General features: G+C 44.9%; 2 protein-coding genes across 2 annotated transcripts; both read right to left on the bottom strand.

Annotated features, from left to right (window-relative positions):
* Nucleotides 1-146: 146 nt before the first annotated feature.
* On the bottom strand, nt 147-5,667 carry LOC135564670 (uncharacterized). The gene is made up of 2 exons (XM_065010224.1): nt 5,203-5,667; nt 147-628 (listed from the first exon to the last, which is right to left on the bottom strand). Exons 1-2 carry the CDS (start codon nt 5,365-5,367, stop codon nt 482-484), a joined length of 312 nt encoding a protein of 103 aa, XP_064866296.1. The 5' UTR covers nt 5,368-5,667; the 3' UTR covers nt 147-481.
* Nucleotides 5,668-6,087: 420 nt separating this feature from the next.
* On the bottom strand, nt 6,088-19,265 carry LOC115110671 (xylosyltransferase 2-like). The gene is made up of 11 exons (XM_029636501.2): nt 19,108-19,265; nt 14,795-15,326; nt 14,077-14,252; nt 12,358-12,560; nt 11,637-11,717; nt 10,697-10,913; nt 10,199-10,375; nt 9,809-10,065; nt 9,391-9,586; nt 8,781-9,114; nt 6,088-8,529 (listed from the first exon to the last, which is right to left on the bottom strand). Exons 1-11 carry the CDS (start codon nt 19,237-19,239, stop codon nt 8,201-8,203), a joined length of 2,634 nt encoding a protein of 877 aa, XP_029492361.1. The 5' UTR covers nt 19,240-19,265; the 3' UTR covers nt 6,088-8,200.
* Between the last annotated feature and the right edge of the window lie 905 nt (nt 19,266-20,170).

Here is a 20,170-nt window from a genome sequence, read left to right as displayed (position 1 = left end):
GCACAAAACAGTCAGGTCTATTTCTGAAAATAGCATCACCCTGAGTTTTATATCTTTTACAGTCTCTTTCTTTCTTTCTTTCTTTCTTTCTTTCTTTCTTTCTTTCTTTCTTTCTTTCTTTCTTTCTTTCTTTCTTTAATTTTCTCTGTGAATGGAAGCTCACCATACATCACCACAGTGATAATGTAGACTGTATATGCAGACAATCAATCACTCCAGTTCACATTCACAACAGTGGGTGATACATCTGTGAAACACAGCTATCCATCAGGGAACAGACCAACTGGTGCAACATTAACTGTAATCATACACCCGCTTTCTAGCAACACCCAACTGTGTGCTAAAGATCATTATGATTGCAGAAAGAGGAAGATGATTGGCACCTCAGACAACAGCATTTAGGGACCCTGGAAGGGAAGACATTTGTTGTCCCATCAATCCCAGTAACAAAGTGATGTGGTCCTTCGTGGTCACTTGTCCCCTATGTTTCATGGCAGACAATAACGCAGTGACTCACCGTGAAGCCGATGCCCACAGTGGCAGAGAAGGAGCCGGGTATGAACTTGCCTTGGTCATACTGGACCAGCAGAGAGGTCTTCCCCACGCCGCTGTCTCCCACCATGATGGTCTGTTGATAGCAGGAAGAACAGAGAGCAGGTTAGCCACAGCACAGCACTACACAGCACAGCACTACACAGAACAGCATAGTGCACTCTTATAAAAAGGGTTCTCAGGCTGCCCCCATAGCATAACCCTTTTTGGTTCCACGAAGAACCATTTTGGAACTATTTTTTGTAGAACCCTCCATGGAAAGGGTCCTATGTGGAACCCAAAAGGGTTCTACCTGGAACCAAAAAGGGTTCTTCAAATGGTTCTCCTATGGGGACAGCCGAAAAACCATTTTACTTTCTAGATAGCGCCTTTTTTTTAGCACAGTACAGAACAGCACAGCACACTGCTCATCTATAGGCCTGTACCATGAGTGGGTGTAGCGTACCCTACTGTATATGTGCATCTGTTGCTTACAGTGCGGAACATGCTCTTGCCTGATGCCATATAATGTGTGTAATATAATGTGATGCTATTAAGGTCAGTTGGGTAAATACCTGGCGGGAGGAGGGAAATGGCAGTGGATGAGTCTGAATGTACCAGGGATATAAGGCAGCTGCAGCCTGAGCATCATGTCAGCCATGGCTACTTGGATTCAAGACGATGCTCTTTGTGCCCCAAAGGGAGCATTAAGAGATCTCTCCTTGCCCACTCAACTGAAAAACCTCTTGCACAATGACACACAGCACAGACAAACACGCATCAGCAGGCTATACACACACACACACACACAGTGGTGTAGTAGAGAGTATACGCAGGTATACGGTGTATACCCACTTATTTTTTAGTGGGCCTTGTGTATACTCCCTTCTTAATCCCCATGATGCATATCAAAGTAGTGTAGTGGAGGTATATGCTGTATCAATAAATAAGTCTGATGGAACAGATCTGAATGTTTTGCTTAAAATGTTGATCAACTATTATTTCTTTACATTTTAGGCGCAGCAATGTGCACACAGCGGTAGGCCTATATTTAGAAAGAGGGGAGATCTAAAGATGTAACAACTATCATGGGTTGCTAATATGACTAGGATAATACCTTTGGCTGCTAGACAATGAAAGAAAGCTTAAAGAAAACCAATAGAACAGGAGTACGCATAAGAGGAAGTCTTTAGAACAGAATTACCTCCAGGTTTCTATGGTGGGATTTTGGCTATATAGGCTACTTTGAAGCAAGGTAAGACGTGCCTCGTAACATAAAGTGATATCAGAATGATATCATGATTATTTCCATCAATTATTGCCATTTGTTTTGCGATCTCCATCGTGTGCTATATGTGCTACAGAAACACCACTAACCAAACAACAGTGCTAGGTGCCTGCACACTTGAATTAAAGGGTATCTACACAAACAAATCTAAATGTCTTACTCGGTTGACATCCTCATTTATCTTTCAATAGTAGGCCTACTATTAGCCTACTTGCACAGTACAGATTGGGTACCTGACTGTGAAAGATCAATATGGGATTGATCATTTTATGTCAGTCAGAGTGTATGTCACTGTTTCTCATAGAATTTTTCACACAGGGTGCCTTTCCTTCGCCGGCCAGGCCGTTTGGGAAATGTTTGGCAAAATTAGAGTATACCCACTTCTCCAGGCACCTCTGCACACACACACATGGAGAGAGAGAGGGTCCTCTTATACGATAGGAATGATTTCCCATTGCTGTGGGTCATGCGTCATCCCAACGGGGATCTGCTGTTGATTTGAGAGGGGAGCGTTGCACGTGGGCATCAATAAGGCCCTGTTGCTATGGTTATCAGGTTGGTGGCTGGCGTTGTGTGGCTAGCCTGGGGCTCCGTGGCAGCAGTCAGCAGACGCTCTTCGCCTCTTTTGTTGACATTTATCACCTCCCAGCAGGCGGTCCCACTGCCTCACAGCCCACTCAGCTCCCCAACACTCTAATCACTCACATCCCTTTCTCAACTTTCTCATTTTTTAGGCCTCAAAGAAAATGTTCATTTCTTCATTACTGTCTCACCAGATATGGTAGATTTAGCTAAAATAGATTATTTCTAGTCTTCACCCAGATGAACTCTTTCTCTTCCTACAGAATACTGTCTGGAGACTGGACTAGATATACGTGCTGACATTAGTGTTGACCTTTTCAAATCTGGGATTGAAAATATCAGATCGATTTAAAATCTCAAATCATCCAATAGACCTTTTGAAGCGACTTTAAAATTCACTTATAGAAAGCTTTGGAATAACGTGCCATAACATTTCTTTGTATTATTTTCAAGTTTTATTTATATTTTATCAAAGGTTAATTGTGGGGTGGATGCTTAGGAAAGGATAGGATTCATGGATACACGGTCACAACACCAACAACAGTCTGACGCAGACTTGCGGCTTCGTCTGATGACGCACGAAGCACAAACACACACCGTGGGTGTACCCTGTGTGAAGGCCTGAGCAACCAGAAGCCACTGTCAACCTATAACTACATTACTATTTCTTGTCATTCTCATCCAACTTTAATGTCTGTATGTGGGGGGGCAACAGGGGGTGGGGAGAGTTTGGGAAAATGTAGAGGAAGTGGGGGTGTAGCATACCACAGGGGGCAGGGGAGCAATGTTTTTACCATAGCAACACACAAGCTCTCGTAGTAAGAGAGTACCAACTCCCCCCTGAGTTGTTTTAGTTAATCAGGCATGACCCCCTAACCCGGGTACCTGTCTGTGTACTCCGTTTCTTCCAACAACCAATGAGCAACTCAGCCGTAATTCCAGCTGCATATTGAAGGTAGAGATTGGTGACAGGCCAGTCTCTGGCAAAACTTTATTTTTTATGTAACCTTTATTTAACTGATAGGAGTGGCAAGGAGTGGAATGATAGATAAACAGACTGGTACCCAGACGAATAACCCCCCCACAGATGTCTCACAATTAACTAAGTCAAAAACAAACTAGAAGGGTATGTGATTCTGTCAACCTAGAGGAAACACTCATCTCCCTGCACATCTCTCTCTTTCTAATATAGCAAAAGGTTGTTGTTTTCCTTCAGTTAATGAGAATCTACCTCTGGGGATGTCCTCATACCCCCACTGAGTCATTACGCTGCATCGTTTGTAAAAGTAACACAGAGGGTAAATGGAAACATTCAACATAAGCACTTTCTGTTCCTACACTGGAGTATTCTCAGTCAGTTGGCGTGCGGGCTGGATTTATCTAGCTGCTTTGGGGAATGGAGTTGTTATAGAATGATCAAATTATTAGCATAACACTTGATGCCTATGGATAAATAATATATACTTTCTATGAATTTAAATACTTGCCCTAAAAATAAAGTGATATGAAAAAGTATGAAGTTAATATTAGATGCTGCTTACTAAAGCAATTTACCCCAACAATGTTGATGAGTATAAGTGGGTGTATTGTGAAAAAAATGATGTGGCATTAAAGTGAATTTGGTCTCCAACTGTAAACGAATAACATGCCCCAAGTCTCATCTTTCTTTCATGACATTTCCGCCCATCTACTTCCACCACACACCCACATATTTCCTGAGGTAAAAAAAAGTCATTAAAGATGCAAATTTCTCTAGAATAACTTAACGTTGGCATCAGTGCTAATGTCCTAAAAAGCAACCTTGGTCTTTAACAGGAAGATGTTCTATCAAGGCTATGCGATTACACATAGGAAGGAACAGAGAACATACAGGAAGCATACATATCAGGGTTGGGGTCAATTTCATTTTAATTCCAGTCCATTCAGAAAGTAAACCATATTCCAATTCTAATACCACATTTTTCTCGTTGAAAAGCATTGAAGAGAATTGGAATTTGTATTTATGTGTACTTCCTGAATTGACTGGAATTTAAATGGAATTGACCCCAACCATGATACATATCCCTTCAATTTCCAAGTGTCCTCACATGAAGTACAAATAAAAATGCAGTCAATTATGTCAAAGTATACATCCTATGAGTAGGCACTTGCTGGTGTATGCGTGTTGCTGTGGCTCACAAAAACAAAGGGGGAGCAGTTCAACCATACATTCCACGTTAGAAAGTGATAGTCAGGTTACATTTTCATGATGCAACCTGGAGGACAAAGTTCTATCTTTTTTTTAATCCCATTGCCATTGGACATGTACAGCTGTCAGCCTGGCTGTCCAGGGCCCCTGAAACCTGGCAGGTGCTGATTCAGGTGAGAGAGATGAATGGAAGCTGGCAAAGGGAATGGGTTCTCCACAAGCAGTCAACCCACACTGAGATGTCCCTGCAATGCGCAACCATTCCAAATTGCTTACCTACATAGTCCAACTTTGATATTATTACCTCTATATTACACATACAACTGAAATATACACTCAACTAGAATGCTGACTGTTGTAGGACCTCCCATGTCACATAATGAAGGCATTGTTCACGCAGACAGAAAAGTTTACTTGTATACTATTAGAGACACACTTAAATATTAAAATATATATTTATAAAAGAGTACAATTTAAAAGGTAGATTCTGTATATAGAGATAGGCTTCCCCAGTAGAATTGGCAAATTTAGCATATCTTATGCGAGTTCAGCCTCTTTGGTGATTTTAAGTTAGCCTAAGTTAAGTGAAGTTGTGAAAAAGTAGCCTAATCACCTTGTGCATTAGGTCCTCGTTATAGGGGAAAGTGATCTCGAGGGGAGTCAGGCAGTCCTCTGTATCCGTGTCCACCGCAGATGACCCATAGGCACTGTCCGAGTGAAGCGCCTCGCCCTGGTCAACACATTCCATTTCAGAGGTATTCTCCATAATGATATCCATCTTCTTTTTTTGTTCCTATAGAATCCTTTTGTCAAGGCACGAGTTGAGAAGCTTTATTTTTTTAATAAGCAGAGCTTTTAGACACGTCGCTGCAATAACTTTATCTCCCTTCCCCGCTCTCTCTCGTTTGCTGTCGCTCTTCTCTACACTCACCGCCCCCTCCTTGTCTAAATCCCTTGCACTTGCAGGTTTGATACTGATGCTCCTTGCAAGAACTATAGCCACCTAGGGGGATCATTTCCGCAGAGTCGAATAAAAATTTAAAGCAAAGCGCTCCTACTGGAAGCGGACACGGAGATGTACTATAGTATTTATGAAACCATGTCAACTGTGTGCGTTGAAGTGGAGGACGTGCAGTGTTCAGCACCATGGTGAGCGCCTTTCTTCAAACGCAAATCATCACGTGGCTTCTCTTTGGGATTACTGCGAATTAGCTATATACTTTTGAGGGATGGATGAGGCATATTGAGTCCTATCCTAAAACTGCTTTTAAACTAGTAATTGTGGCCGAAATATTGTATATCAATAACTAATTTCACACGTGAACACATACGACCCCTTAATGATTATTGATACTATCCAGCCTCTGAGAGCAATGGGAACCTGTTAAAATAATCCCATAAAGCACTGATATTACTCACTAGCAAAATACATTTCATTCAGCTATTTTAATTCAATAAACTAGTCAAAAACGAAATACCCCAAAAAAGCAAGACTGGACAAGATCAGATATTTTTTTATTGTGCCACCAGTCAACCTGTTGCCATGTTTTACCAGAGGCACGGAAGTGACAAAAAATAATAATACAAGTGGTTCTCAATAGTTTGACAGAGGAGTTGATATTGAATGGATGGACAAATATATATTTCTCAAAGACTAAAATATGAATAACCTATTCCCTTTACACTAAACGGTGCTCTGCAATTCTTTCTGTTAAATGGAAGCTTCACTGAAGCAAGTGTGCAAGGGAAACAAGGTCACTTGTAAACTCAGAAGAAACTGAAAAAACAAGTTTAGTTTTAAAACATTACAATTAAAAACAAAAAAGGGGTAGGGTTTCAGAATTTTCTAAAAAGGAAATAAGTGCACGTCTTGAAGCTATTCTCCCATTATAAACAGTTCATATTAACAAAGTAAAGGCAGCTTTGATTTCTTAACCAGACCATGAAATAGTCATGTTGACCCCTCTTTGGACAGGAGTTTCATTGTTGTAGAAATGCTTATGGACAACCAGTAACATTAAAGTGGTAGGTAGATGACAGAAGACTCTTCACTTTGTTGGCATACAGAGCATGGACAGTACTGCACTGCATATTCACTGATACAGACGAGGCAGCTAGCCCAGAGCCATGTACTTAGAGTTGGGCCAACGAGGTTTCTGCATTATATTGTATTTGCATGACTGTCTAGTAATGAACTACTAGGCCTATATAGCATAACTGTGACTAGACCCATTGAGAAGCGATGTAGTCCACTGTGAAAATGATGATGCCACACTGGAGAGCCAGGCCACCGTAGCCTAGAATATTACCCACATCAGTTAGGCACTTCCTCTGACACACAAAACCCCCGGTGGCTTTGCTTTGCAGTGATCATGGACAACAAAGACATTTCACATCTCAATGTTCAAGAAACAAACAAAAATTTAAAACATGATAATGTCACAGTAAACAGAACTAATGAGAGAAGAGGACTCTCTCCCAACTTGAACTTGTCTCCCAGCTGGTAACTCAGAACATTATTATTCTTCCTCCTCCACGTGAGCTAGCTGGGTCAGATATGTGATAGTGACGCCGCAAAGTTCTAGCAGCATTTTTATACAAAATACATGTAAGTAAGTGAAGAGGATGCCACGTCACCATTGTGACGACCTCCACCTTGACCTTTTAAGCTCCTAATCCTCCTCGTTGTCATTCTCCAACTACTGATCGACCCTGTCCTGTGTAACCTTAGTCTTACAGTAAAGTGCAATTCCCCAATCTGCTGCTGCTGTTCTGATAATAATGCTTGAAAATAAGCATGAAGATACTAGTCCAGAGGACCCACTGCCCTTTGACAACAATACAACACAGCATTTAGCCACTGTCAAAATGTTGGCCACTGCTTTAAATTCCTTAAAGCAGAAGAAAACTGTGCATTGAACAGAGTTCAAACATATGCGGGTGGGGTTCTCCTCTTTCCAAAGTTCTACCCAGCCAGATCCTGAATGAAGACATATGCAGACAGATAACAGAAATTGTCCATGTAACGAGAAATGACGTTCAAACACAAAAAAAACTTTGTCTTGCAGTCTTCATGTGCAAATTTCCAGCACGCATCTCCTCTGAAAAGGGCATGTAGCCTCTAAACTGGGAGCATAGCCACTCCTCAGCTTATGTAGAGAGAAGCCGTGTCTATTTATGTGCCTTATGAGTTAGCCTTAGAGACCAGAACCCTCTCCCCTCTTCTCGGGGCTCACACATCCTCCCCTCTTCTCGGGGCTCACACATCCTCCCCTCTTCTCGGGGCTCACACATCCTCCCCTCTTCTCGGGGCTCACACATCCTCCCCTCTTCTCGGGGCTCACACATCCTCCCCTCTTCTCGGGGCTCACACATCCTCCCCTCTTCTCGGGGCTCACACATCCTCCCCTCTTCTCGGGGCTCACACATCCTCCCCTCTTCTCGGGGCTCACACATCCTCCCCTCTTCTCGGGGCTCACACATCCTCCCCTCTTCTCGGGGCTCACACATCCTCCCCTCTTCTCGGGGCTCACACATCCTCCCCTCTTCTCGGGGCTCACACATCCTCCCCTCTCCCTCTACTGTAGTCCAGCATGCCTCCTGTCGGGGGGCTACCTGATCCGGCCATCACCTTTGACAGGGCCAAGTTCTGACTTAGGGTCTGGGGCGAGGGAGCTCCAGGTGGACTTGGTACAGGGGCCCAGGGAAGGGCAGGGGCCCGGGGAAGGCAGGGTGGAGCACAGGTCCCCGGTCACCCAGAAGGCCCCCACGGTGCGGTCCACCCAGGCTTCCAGGGGTTTGCCCACCAGGTGGGCCCTCTGCTGGGCCTCTTGCAGGGCGGGCTCCTGTGGGGGCAGCTTCAGAACAGATCTCAGCTGCTGGAAGCCCTGCTCCAGGTACAGGTTGCCTGGTGGCCCCGCGTGCAGCCAGCTGTCCTCCTCTGGATCAGGTAGGGTGGCAGAGAGAGGAGGAAAGGGAAGGAGAGAGGACTGTTAGGGATCAGTTTGCAACATCCTCATCTGATACATACTGAGATTCTTCCAGTGACTTGAATACAGAGGCTGGATGGCCACACTGAATCAAACAGAACACCAAAGAGGCAAACTACCCTGAACTACACTCCCCTAGGAACCACTTCACTTTCTGGTAAAAAAGTAATGAACTACCAGACCCTCAAACCACCAGGCTCACCTTGGCGTAGTGGTTCTCGTCCTTTGAAGGCCAGGGGCATGACGAGGAAGCGAGCCTCGGCCACGCGCTCCCACAGCCTCAGCACCCTGACTGTCCAGGCCCCGGGGCGGAGCGGCCGCTGCAGTGGGGGCTTGTACTGTGTGTACTCTGCGTCCACATCCACACTGATGTCATAAGACGCCGCCACCGTCTGGGCGGGGTCGATCCACACAATGGTGGCAGTGAGGTTGGGCCCCCGAACCCACTTCTGTACCGCCACCGGCTCGTCCAGCGGCCCGATCACACCGCCGAAGTTCCGGAAGATTCTCTCCTTGGGGTCCCACTCTGTGCCCACCTGAGGGGGAAACATAAGCACAGACATTTCACATCAATGTGGTAGGGCAGTCTTGTATCCTTGTTGTCCTATTGGTATTCTAACCTGCTCCTTTGTAACCAACATCTAGTCTACAGTATGTACTGGTATTTCATCATCAAACTAGCTCCACAAACTTGTTCACCCGTAATCTCAGCCCTTGTCATACACCATTATCTAAACTGCAACAGCCTTGACTGTACACAATACCCATATAAATACAGATAGATAGACATATGTATCTCAGGTCCCACCCACCTCCAGGTTCTTGAGCCTCTCAAACTCCCTGAGGTTGTTCTCCAGCTGCATGGTGGCCTGAGGCACGGCCCACACCTCCACCGTTTCCCTGACCCTAGACCCCACCTTCTGCACCTCCTGACGGACCAAGTAGCCCTGGAAACGCTCGTCGTAGAAATAGAGGTGCACCGACACCGGGTAGCCTATTGGCTCATACCTGCACAAAAGGAGAAAGAGATATTTGAATAGACAATATGAGATGGTCAAATAAATTGAGATATCTTTTTAGTGTGTACATCAATAATTAAACCCAGACTTAAGTTGTCCCTTCTTTTGAAGAAATCAATCTATTGAGTCTCAACTAGTCGAAGTAATAGTGAAATCTTCCACTCTGAATCTACCATTTGGAAGAATTGTAGTATTCAGGGCAGGGCCTCACCTGCAGGTCTCCAGGCTGGTCTGGCTGCTATCCAGGCTCTTGAGGCCCAGGCGGAAGAAGGAAGAGTAGGCTGTGAGGGCCACGTCACTGAGGGAGCCAACCCCGTCCGCCCGCTCAAACAGGCTCTCCCAATAGGCCTTGATGGCCACTGTCCCTGGGGCGTAGTGTCCATACAGGTGGGTGTCCAGGATGTCTATGGCCTCTTGGTTCACCGTGGACTCAAACTTTCGGGCAAAGAACGTGGGCCGGGTCAGTTGCTGTTTGGGAATGAACACATGAGAATCAAGGTTAAATATTACACTTGTTGACTGAGGAGGAGTGCAGCAGTTAAGGACACTCAATTTGAAGTCTCATGATAGGTACAACAGTGCCCTCTGCTGGCTGGCTGACCTGTATCCTGACGAGGTCCTGTGGTTTGAAGTCGTTGGGAGAGCAGCCGCACCAGTCCACTATGTGTTTGTACTGGCACTTACAGCCCAGCTTCCTGTTCCAGTTGGTAACACGCAGGTTGTTGTCCACCAGAGAGTCACACATGTGACTGTTCCCCAGTACTGTGTGGAAGAAGGACTGGAACAAAGAGGGATTATATTCCTATTTCAAACACCGGGATGTGACATTACTGGAAATAGAATTGCAACATTTCATCATCTCCACAGGGATTCCTGAACAATGAAGACAATCCAGACATGTTTCAAAACATAAAATCAATACTTTTGACTCTAGTGTACAACATTCAATATTAAGATATGACCTCAACCAACCCACTTTAACTGGCAGCTAAACTCTCTGTGACCCCCTCTTCAGTCTAGCACCTCTACTGCCCAGAGAGGCTGTGACTTAAGCAGTCACAGTGTCATATTCACCATCGTCATTTTCCCTGTCCATTACCTCAGCGGGGAGCAGGGCGTAGGTGTAGAACTGTTTCAGGCCCACCACCAGCTCATCCTGGGAGTTGATGACATACTCTACGAAGCGCCTGGTTAGGGAGAACCAGTCAGAGCCCCCAGACACCTCCAGGCCCTCTGGGATGGTCCGCTCACCCAGCCGCCACATGTGGTTGTCACACTCATGGAACAGCCGGTCCAGACCCTGCTTCTTTATGAACCTGGAGGTCATAGGCAGTGTTTGTTTCAACAACTATGACAGAAGATATTCATTAACAACCTATTTTGCCTTCTTATCTGTTTTGTCCAATCATAAATATGCATGCCTTTACATAATATAATACAATCTTCTCATTGGTCTTTCAGTTGCGCATTCTGATTAAGCTGATCAGCCTGGCTCTCCCACACACACATCTACCAGGTGGCCACTTCAGTCTAGAGTTTTAAACTGATAACTAAAATTAGGAAGAATGAAATTACTCAAATTGGTCATTTTAGTAATAGTTAAAGCTATTTTAGTCAAAAGACTAAATCTAAAATAGCTGCCAAAAGGGAAGGACAGTGATTAAGAGTTATTCATTTATCTAACCACTATTTTACAAGGCAAGTTCATTGACAACCTGTTGCCTTCTTTCCTAACTTCCGCAATAATAACTGATCTTAAATAGTTTGTCAGAGAGCTGTCCTTGACTATATGGGAAGTAAACATCAAACAGAAGCTTTACAAAATAATCATTCCTTTCCCCTTCCAACATCTTAGTCCTGTCCTCCAATATGAAAGCTTAACCATTACATCATCCTGAGTGAAGCTAAGCTCGATGAGAAGAGCAGTGGAGGAAAATCTCATCCGATGTGAGCCGTGTCAGACACTAACAATGAGAGCCAAGTGTGTCAGACAGACTGACGAGGCTGTGAGTCAGAGGTTTCCTAACTAACCTCCCTACCTCGCGTTCTCCCGCCCATGTGACTTGAGGAAGTTCTGGTCTCTGTGCTGTGACAGAAAAGCCACCAGTTCATCGTTGGTCCTGCCGGAAGGCAATAGGCCGGGGAGAAGACAGAAAGGAGTGAAGGAAAGAAGAGAGGATTAGGTTGGGAATAAAACACTGACTGGAGCGTGGCGCGAGGAGCAGAGAAGGGGGGACGATGACTTTCCATGGGTGGAATTAGCCACTGCCGGCAGGATTTGGGAGGCAGTGGCGGCTCCTCTGTGTGCATTTATTCCCCCCTTTAAACCCTGGGATGGTTCAGGAGGATTGGTCACTGCTCTGGAAGCAGCTCAGAAGGGCCTCAGAAATCCACCCAGAACTGATTGACAAGAAAGAGGCGATTTAGCAGTCTGTCTCTGTGCATCAGTGACCAAAACAGTCCATGACAGCATAGGCTTTCATCTAGAAGGAACCGTGGCTCTCCTATAAGAGTATAAGAGTCAGTCACTGCAGGTCAACGGAATAATTTATTATTTTTTTTAAATCGCAGAGTGACGTGAAACCAAAAAGCTCCAGCACAGATTAAAAACTACAAATCCATAGCATGTTTCTTCTAAACAGACTGAGTTGTGTGGTAGGAGGAATACAGTCTTCATCACACATATATCAATTAACCATCATAAACATTAAACAATAGTTTCAAAGCCCATCATATGACAGTGGTGTTGTGGTCACTGACCTGGTGGGGAAGTCAGTGGCACTGAGGTTGATGAAGAAGTCCCAATTCCAGTCCAGCATGGAGAGCAGGTCCTGCATGCTGCGCAGGTAGGCCTTCAGCAGGCTGGCACCGCCCCAGATGGTCACCATGCGCCAGGGCGTGGCACGCACATTGGGGTACTGCTGGGCGATCTGCTGCACCTCCCGATGCAGGTAGTCGGAACGCTGGGGGGGGGTTAGGAGACAGAACGTTTACATGCACAGTAATAATCTGATATTAAATTGATTATGGCAGTTGGCCGATTATGCATTAGTCACGTAAACACCTTACTTATTGGCATAAGGTCAAAATCAAAGTAAGCATACGCCGATTAGAACACCTGGTTTTCTGATCAATCTTTCAAATTATTAGGACAAGTAAACACCTTAAGGTAACAATCTGCCTACTGCCATAATCAGTTTCATATTGAAATATTAGTGTACATGTAAACACCTTAAGGTAAGAATCTGCCTACTGCCATAATCAGTTTCATATTGAAATATTAGTGTACATGTAAACATACTCATTAAATCAAAAACATGCACGTGCATAGAAATCTCCTGGTATGAAATAGCTGTAGGTTCTTCTGGCATCAGGACATGAAGAAAGAATAAGAAGAACTCAGCTTAGAGGCTACTTCCAAACTGTAAAGAAGAGGATTAATCACTCAGGGGGAACAATGGATTGGGGGGGGGACGACTGCAGCAGGGTTGGTGACAAACAGGCCTGAGATCAGATTCTTGCATTTTTAAATTTATTTTACCTTTATTTAACCAGGCAAGTCAGTTAAGAACAAATTCTTATTTTCAATGACAGCCTAGGAACAGTGGGTTAACTGCCTGCCATTGAGAAGAGGAGCAGGTAGAAAGTACTGTGACAGGGCCCAGCTCCAGGCTAATACAGGGAGAGAGTGGCCTGCTCTGCTGGTACAGAGACAGAGAGGCAGAGCGAGAGAGACAGAGAGCGAGAGGAGGGCTGCCTGGTGGAAGGACTCTAGAACAGCCTGACCTGCTTTCCATCCTGTCCCATCCCTCAAGGCGCCTGCCTACCCGTCCCAGTGAGAGGAGCGATAAGGTGGTGGGCCTTTAGCGTCTAGCGTAGTCGACAGTGGGAGCCCATTGACTCCTCATTTATCAGTGCTTTCCCTTCCCTACTGCAGTGTTAAACTGTTGCTCTATGGCTCTGCAGCTGTGTAGACAGCCACCTCTTAAAGCTCCCACAGTAACCAGACAAACCCATCTATCCTGTCAAATCCTCCAAACACTTCCTTACTTGAGGGTTATTTTAGACTCTACTACACACGAAAAACAGTGACCTTATCAAGCATGCACGAGTCAGCGACAACCTCCAGGTTAGAGCCCCTGCCAGCATATGAGAACCAGAGAAGCAATTCCACATATCATGGCGTCCTCATAAGCTAACAAGGAACGTGCGGAGTACGATAAAACATAAGCTTAATCTTACCTCCTCTGTATCTCCTTTGTGTGAAAGTTGCTTGAATTCAACCCTCAACTGAGCCAGCCAAACCAGATCATCCCAATGACAAAATACCATTTCCAGCCATAAGAGACTTTATGGTGCATCTAGAGAAGTTCAAACTAAGTAATGCTTTTCTGTGAACGTTTTTTATTGGATGTTGTTATTCAAGATGAAATCCTTCTTGAAGCCATCACAGTAGTGTGTACGTCTGCCAGCAGTTACCTTGTCCACGTGGATGTAGTAGAAGTGGTCTCGGTGGTATATGGCTTTGATGAGGCGTTTGAGCTGCCTGATGGCCCGGCCGTGGACCACCAGGACGAAGGCCACCCTGACCGGGTTCTCCACCTTGGACAGGTCATTGTCCAGCTCATCAGCTGTCTGGACCGGGCTGGAAAAACCTGGCAGGAGGACACCATTTTTTAAATGTAACCTTTATTTAACTAGGTCAGTTAAGAACAAATTATTATTTACAATGACTGCCTCCACCGGCCAAACCCGGACAACGCTGAGCCAATTGTGCGCCACCCTATGGGACACCCAATCATGGCCGGTTGTGATATAGCCTGGATACAGCCACAACACAGGATGAGAGAGAGGATCATGGGAATGAGTCTCTGGATAAAGATTCTTTGGATGATACACATGGGACTGATTAACTGTCCAATAATGGAAAATATATAGTCCTCAAACCCCTGCGTTATAGGTGGATGGGGGGGTTTGAGGACATCTTTTTACATTAAAACAAGAAATGGAACTGCAAATGAAATATTCATGCACAAATTTAGTCTTGGGGGGCACTTCAAGACGCAAATAAAAAAATGTACCAGGGAGAAAAAAATATCCCATAGATCATTAAGAGTCTGCAGTGTGTGGTCTGTTTAGATGTGCTGTTAGTCTCTGATCTCTAGAGGAATGGTGGCTAGGTAGGGGTGTGTCTCACCGTGCAGCGGGCAGAACTGAGGCAGTGCCCTTGGCATGAGCTGCTCGGCCTGATGCTGGCACACAATGTTGGCGATCTCCTGCCGGCACTGCCGCGAGCCTGCGCGGTGCAGGGCCGACAGGGCGTCCTTGCCCATGATGTCACACTTGGGCACAAAGTCGCTGCTGGGGGCTTGGGGCGCCCCCTCCACGCTGCCCGGTTCCCCTGGCATGGCTGGAGGGGGTAGTCTGGCCGCCCCCTCCCCTCCGCCCCGGGTATCAGTGAAGTTACGGCTGCTGGAGGGGTCATGGGGGGGAACGCCATCAACTGCTACACCCTGGCCCAGGGGCATCTTCACCCTGATGGTGTGCTTCCCCCGGCGCTTGGTGCCCCTCTGGAGGGCGCTGGCAGCCGTGGCCCCCGTCCTCTCCAGCCTGCTGTTCCATCGGGCCCCGCTCCTCCCAGACAATGCGTTCTGTCTCTCCCAGGCCACTGCCTCCCTTTTGGGGTCCTGGCTGTTGTGGTCAGGTAGCTTGGACCGCCGCGTTTTCCTCTGGGGGGGGGGGGGGGGGGGAAGAGTTATCACAGAGAAGATTCTCATACTCCTTCTTTCCTGTCGATACTACACAACACTACACAACATACTGGGACCAATCAAATTATTAGGAATAGTGTTTGTGAAATGAGGAGATGATTCACCATCTAAGAACGAACAAAACAACAAGTCGAGATCAGAGCAGGAGCACCAGAGGCGAGATGTGTTTAGAGTGCGTGTTGTTTCTGCTCTGGGTTATTTTTAGCCTCTGCCTTTTGTTGAAGTAATCAGGGAAAGACAGAGTTCAGAAAATGCACAACATACAGATGGGTAATAACCGCAGTGATCTCAAAAAACACTCAGTCAGACCATGGGCACAGTACAGAGCACATGCATGGACTGTACACATTGTCACACCACATGAAATTGGACATATGCTCACATCTACAATGAGAGTCCTTATCAGACCACTAAGGGGAGTGTGTGTGTGTGTGTGTGTGTCAGACAAAGAAGTTCTCTGATGTGTAATTGGTGAGACTTGTAAATGGGCAACGACAGGCAGGCAGGGGAGCTGCCACGCTCTGAGCTGCCCAATAAGATCACTGTCGGCCAGGGGCCAAGTGGCCTTATCAGCAGCCACCCCTGCAGCCCCAGGAGCGCTCAGCGTTGCCCACTTCGGCACCCAGCCCTGAGCCCCTGCCACTTCAACTGTACAGTGCACAGCAATGGCCCTCCACCATCACTAAGACCAGGGCTACCTGGGGAGGAGGGGATGTATGTATGTGGAGATGTGTGTGTGTGTTTTGGGGGGTGGGCAGGGACATTCATTCGGAGCAACTCTAGCAAATCACAACACAAAAAAACATCATGACTCTTCTTGCTTTAAGGGTGTTTCTGGTGGTTAGTGGAGATAAACAGGGGGGGGAGACGACTGCTCACCAGACTCTTATTGGAATGCAAAAAAAATGGGGCCTCCACAAATGGATGCGTCGAAAGAATCATATTTTCACTTCTGGCAGGAAAAGATCACAGCTTATTGGAATTGTACAGAAAGGCCCCCAAAATATGCACCCGGAGAGGGGATAGAAAAACAGGGAGTGGGCCGTGCGTTTCCTGTCCCTGTCAGACGGCATGGCCCAGGGCCCTCGCCACACGCTGCTGGCACAGACACAGACCAGAGCAGACTGTGGGAACAGAGGCTATGGCCTGGGACTGACAGCACAGGGAGCTAGACCAGTGCCAGTCAGCAGCCAATCCAAACAACACAGCTACTGATCACTCAGTGGACCACAAATGGTGTTCCAGTTTTTTTTAAAGCATTTGTCAACAATGATATTACAGCCCAGATCCATTGAATGTGTTTTGCGTCATGGAGTCTAATGAAAACCATCACATTGGGCCAAAAAAAAAGAGAGTTATTTTAAAAGACTGTTACTCTACTGGTGATTCACTGGTTCAAAACTGCTACCAAATTGTAAGTGGACTTATCTGGGAAATGTTGTGTTATCATATTGAAGAAAGCCACAGCGATTTCAATTAAACTTTTCCCTATTTTTCATACTTTTTAATTAACGCCCTCACGTCAGAAATACTTCGACCCAAAGGCGGGTTTTCTTTTCTTTTTTTCGTTCTAATTAGTTGAAGCCATATCACTGCCATCACCATGTGAGGAGAGCGGACCAGCACGCCCCAGCAGCTCTTTATGAAGTCACTGACTGGGGACGACTGAACTGATTGTGTGGTTTTCTTCACTTCTTCTCAAGTCCTTTTCTGTTGGGGCTATAATAGGATGCATGTGGTTGTGTTCAAACATGCAGAGCAAACAGCCAGCTTCTGATTAGAGCAGATGTGAGTTACATCAAGGCCACTGAGCAGAGAGGGATTCAGTCCAATCACTCAGCCCTACATAGGCCCCAACTCTATACCCACTCACTCAAAAAAGGGAGGGCCACTGCCATTGTGTTAAATAATTGTTTTCCCATTTCAGTCATTTAGCAAACACTCTTATCCAGGGGGACTTACAGTAGTGGGTGCATACATTTTTCATACTGTTCCCCCACGTTTCAAGCGCCATGCTCTACCAACTGAGCCACATGGGAACTGTAAAAATGCCTCCTCCTGCCTCCCAATTACCTCATTTATCACATGATTTACCTAACAAAAAAGTATGTCAGCAGTAGGTATAAGGTTCAATATGATGTTAAACCATTGGGCGGTGGGGGCGTATACATGTGCCTTTGTTTAGGCTGGCTGACTCAGGACTGAAGTGATAGCAAGAGCAGGATGCATCCTCATGGAATGAACATGGAGAGTAACATGATTTAAAGCAATCTACTAGAGGTCACAATGGGAACATCCTGCTCTCAGAGGGATCTCATGTCATGTCACATTTCCTGTTTATACTGTGTCAATGCCATTCCGACATTGCTCGTCCTAATATTTATTTATTTCTTAATTCCATTATTTTACTTTTAGATGTGTATATTGTTAGATACTACTACACTGTTGGAGCTAGGAACACAAGCATTTCAGCACACCCGCAATAACATCTGCTGAATATGTTTATGTGACCAATAACATTTGATTTGATCAGTCTGGAGGGTTACGCACACACGTAACACAAGTCACATCATGAAAGGCAGAGCGGGACATTAGACTCTTTCAGCACACATTCCTGAAGCAGAATCTGTATCAATACCTTAAATGATAACTAAATGCAAGCCCCCGGGGCTAAATCTGTTGACAGCTCACAATGACTTTATTTGAAGAAGAAATGGGAGGTTCCAGGCCACTGCCTATAGGGTAGTGTTCCAGGTGTGCATGTGAGATTGGAGAGACAAGATTCCCAAGGATACGTATGCTACAGGTCGGTTCAGATGCTCTACTTCAATGTGCTTTAGAAAATATAGACCAAATTGGCTAAATGTGTTGTTTACCTAAAAATAGTTCAGGTGTAGTTTTATACTTGGAAAAAGTACAAGTCAATTACTATGCTTATATCAAGACCAATAAGTTGTGAATCAAACTATGAGAGTAAATGACTAAGATGACTATGGTATGCAATGGACCCACGAGCCAACTCATAACTTGGTCCAAGGATGATAAGTAAAGATGAAGCGAAGCCTGACCGCACATTCCATACGCTCGCTCCAACTCCTCCTTGCATGTCATAAATTTACATTATACTGGCTAGTCTTGACACCTACTTTGAATAATCACCGAATCTATTAACCCAGTTGGCAAGCCCGATAATCAACTTCGCCATGTATTTCCGTTCTCTTCATCACTACAAGACACAGTCACACAATACTAATTGAAGTGACAGTCGCAGAACCAATCAACATTCATCCAAGGACATGCCAAGTCACAACAGAATGAAATGAGAGCCTAAACAATGCGACCGGTTTTTTAAATATTTGCTTGCTAGCTGGTTGGCAGATTACAGTTTACAACACAATGACCTCATACACAAGTTCTTATGACTACACTCAGGAAACGTCTAACCTGAATTCTGGAGACAGGTTGGCCAAAGAAGTGGTTCACTAGTCTGGTGTGGTTTATCTAGCGAATTGGTTTAAATGTGCAATTCTAGCTATAATAAGCGGAATAAGCTTACTATGAACTAGCATTGGTTAACTACAGCATCTTTACTGTAGATAGCTACAGAGTACTAGAAAAAGCTAGCTAACGTTTACGTTAGCAGAGTACTGTACGCTAGCTTGCTAACTACCGCTACCCGCTTTACAGAGACCAAACATTATTTTAACCAGCTAAACAAAGTCAAATTAAGCTTTCTTACCTCCGCCTCGCCCTCTTCGAGACTTCTCAGACTCCATACTACTAGCCCTTGAATCAGAAGAATCGTTAACGCGGCGGCAATCGCTAGTTTGTATCGTCGGAGGAGCTTCTGCACTCTGACGCTGGCCACCATTTTTCCAATTCTAGTTTACATGAGGGTTTGCTAGGGGAGGAGAGAAGCAAATCTGAGCAACGCGCACGTAACGTCATAGATTTGCATTTCCTCAGGTTAGAAGTTGTAGGCAGGCTACTGATTGCACAGTTTTGGTTTAATTCTGAGTTTAAGTCTTATACAATACGTTTGATTATGGTTTAAAATCTTTTTTTTTTCAAGAATGTTATAGGTTTACAGCTATATAGTTCTATAGAACATGTGTCATTTATATGATGAATATAATCGGAGACCCTGTGTGAAAAAGAACAAATACAATTAAAGCCTATCATCATTAGTAATAACATTGCATTGAATGTATTTAAATGTTAATACAAAATGCTATTTGCGTGTTCCTAATTACATATAAGGATGAAAAGTGCGGCCCTTTCTACAAACGTTTTGTCAATCCGCTTATGGTGTATTTGATTATGAGCTAGTATGATAATTATGGATCCTTTTAAAATTATAATGATAATCAGATTCTATAATTTTGCTATAGCTTGTAGCAGCTCAGTGCCATATCTTTAGCTACAGTGCCTTCGGAAAGTATTCAGAAACCTTGACTTTTTCCACATTTTGTTACATTTCAGCCTTATTCTAAAATTGATTAAATAAACATGTTCCTCAGCAAACTACACACAATACCCCATAATGACGAAGCGAAAACAGGTTTAGACATTTTTGCAAATGTATAAAAAAAATATTTAAAAAATATCTTATTTACGTAAGTATGAGACTTTGCTATGAGACTCGAAATTGAGCTCAGTGCATCCTGTTTCCATTGATCATCCTTGAGATGTTTCTACAACTTGATTGGAGTCCACTTGTGGTAAATGTAATTGATTGGACATGATTTGGAAAGGCACTCACCTGTCTATATAAAGGTCCCATAGTTGACAGTGCATGTCAG

The sequence above is a fragment of the Oncorhynchus nerka genome, linkage group LG26, assembly GCF_034236695.1.
Source record: "Oncorhynchus nerka isolate Pitt River linkage group LG26, Oner_Uvic_2.0, whole genome shotgun sequence".
Taxonomy (NCBI): Eukaryota; Metazoa; Chordata; class Actinopteri; order Salmoniformes; family Salmonidae; genus Oncorhynchus; species Oncorhynchus nerka.
The sequence above is the reverse complement of the archived record's forward strand: the minus strand, read 5'-3'. Positions and strand labels throughout refer to the sequence as shown.

Excerpts from the sequence above, each read along its gene's own strand:
- LOC135564670 (XM_065010224.1), bottom strand. The coding sequence starts at position 5,367 with ATGGATATCATTATGGAGAATACCTCTGAAATGGAATGTGTTGACCAG. Across the intron at positions 629-5,202 it reads ACGAGGACCTAATGCACAAG|ACCATCATGGTGGGAGACAG; the intron begins GTGATTAGGCTA and ends TGCTATCAACAG.
- LOC115110671 (XM_029636501.2), bottom strand. The coding sequence starts at position 19,239 with ATGGTGGCCAGCGTCAGAGTGCAGAAGCTCCTCCGACGATACAAACTA. Across the intron at positions 10,376-10,696 it reads ACGCCCTGCTCCCCGCTGAG|TCCTTCTTCCACACAGTACT; the intron begins GTAATGGACAGG and ends TCTTTGTTCCAG. Across the intron at positions 10,066-10,198 it reads AGGACCTCGTCAGGATACAG|CAACTGACCCGGCCCACGTT; the intron begins GTCAGCCAGCCA and ends ATTCCCAAACAG.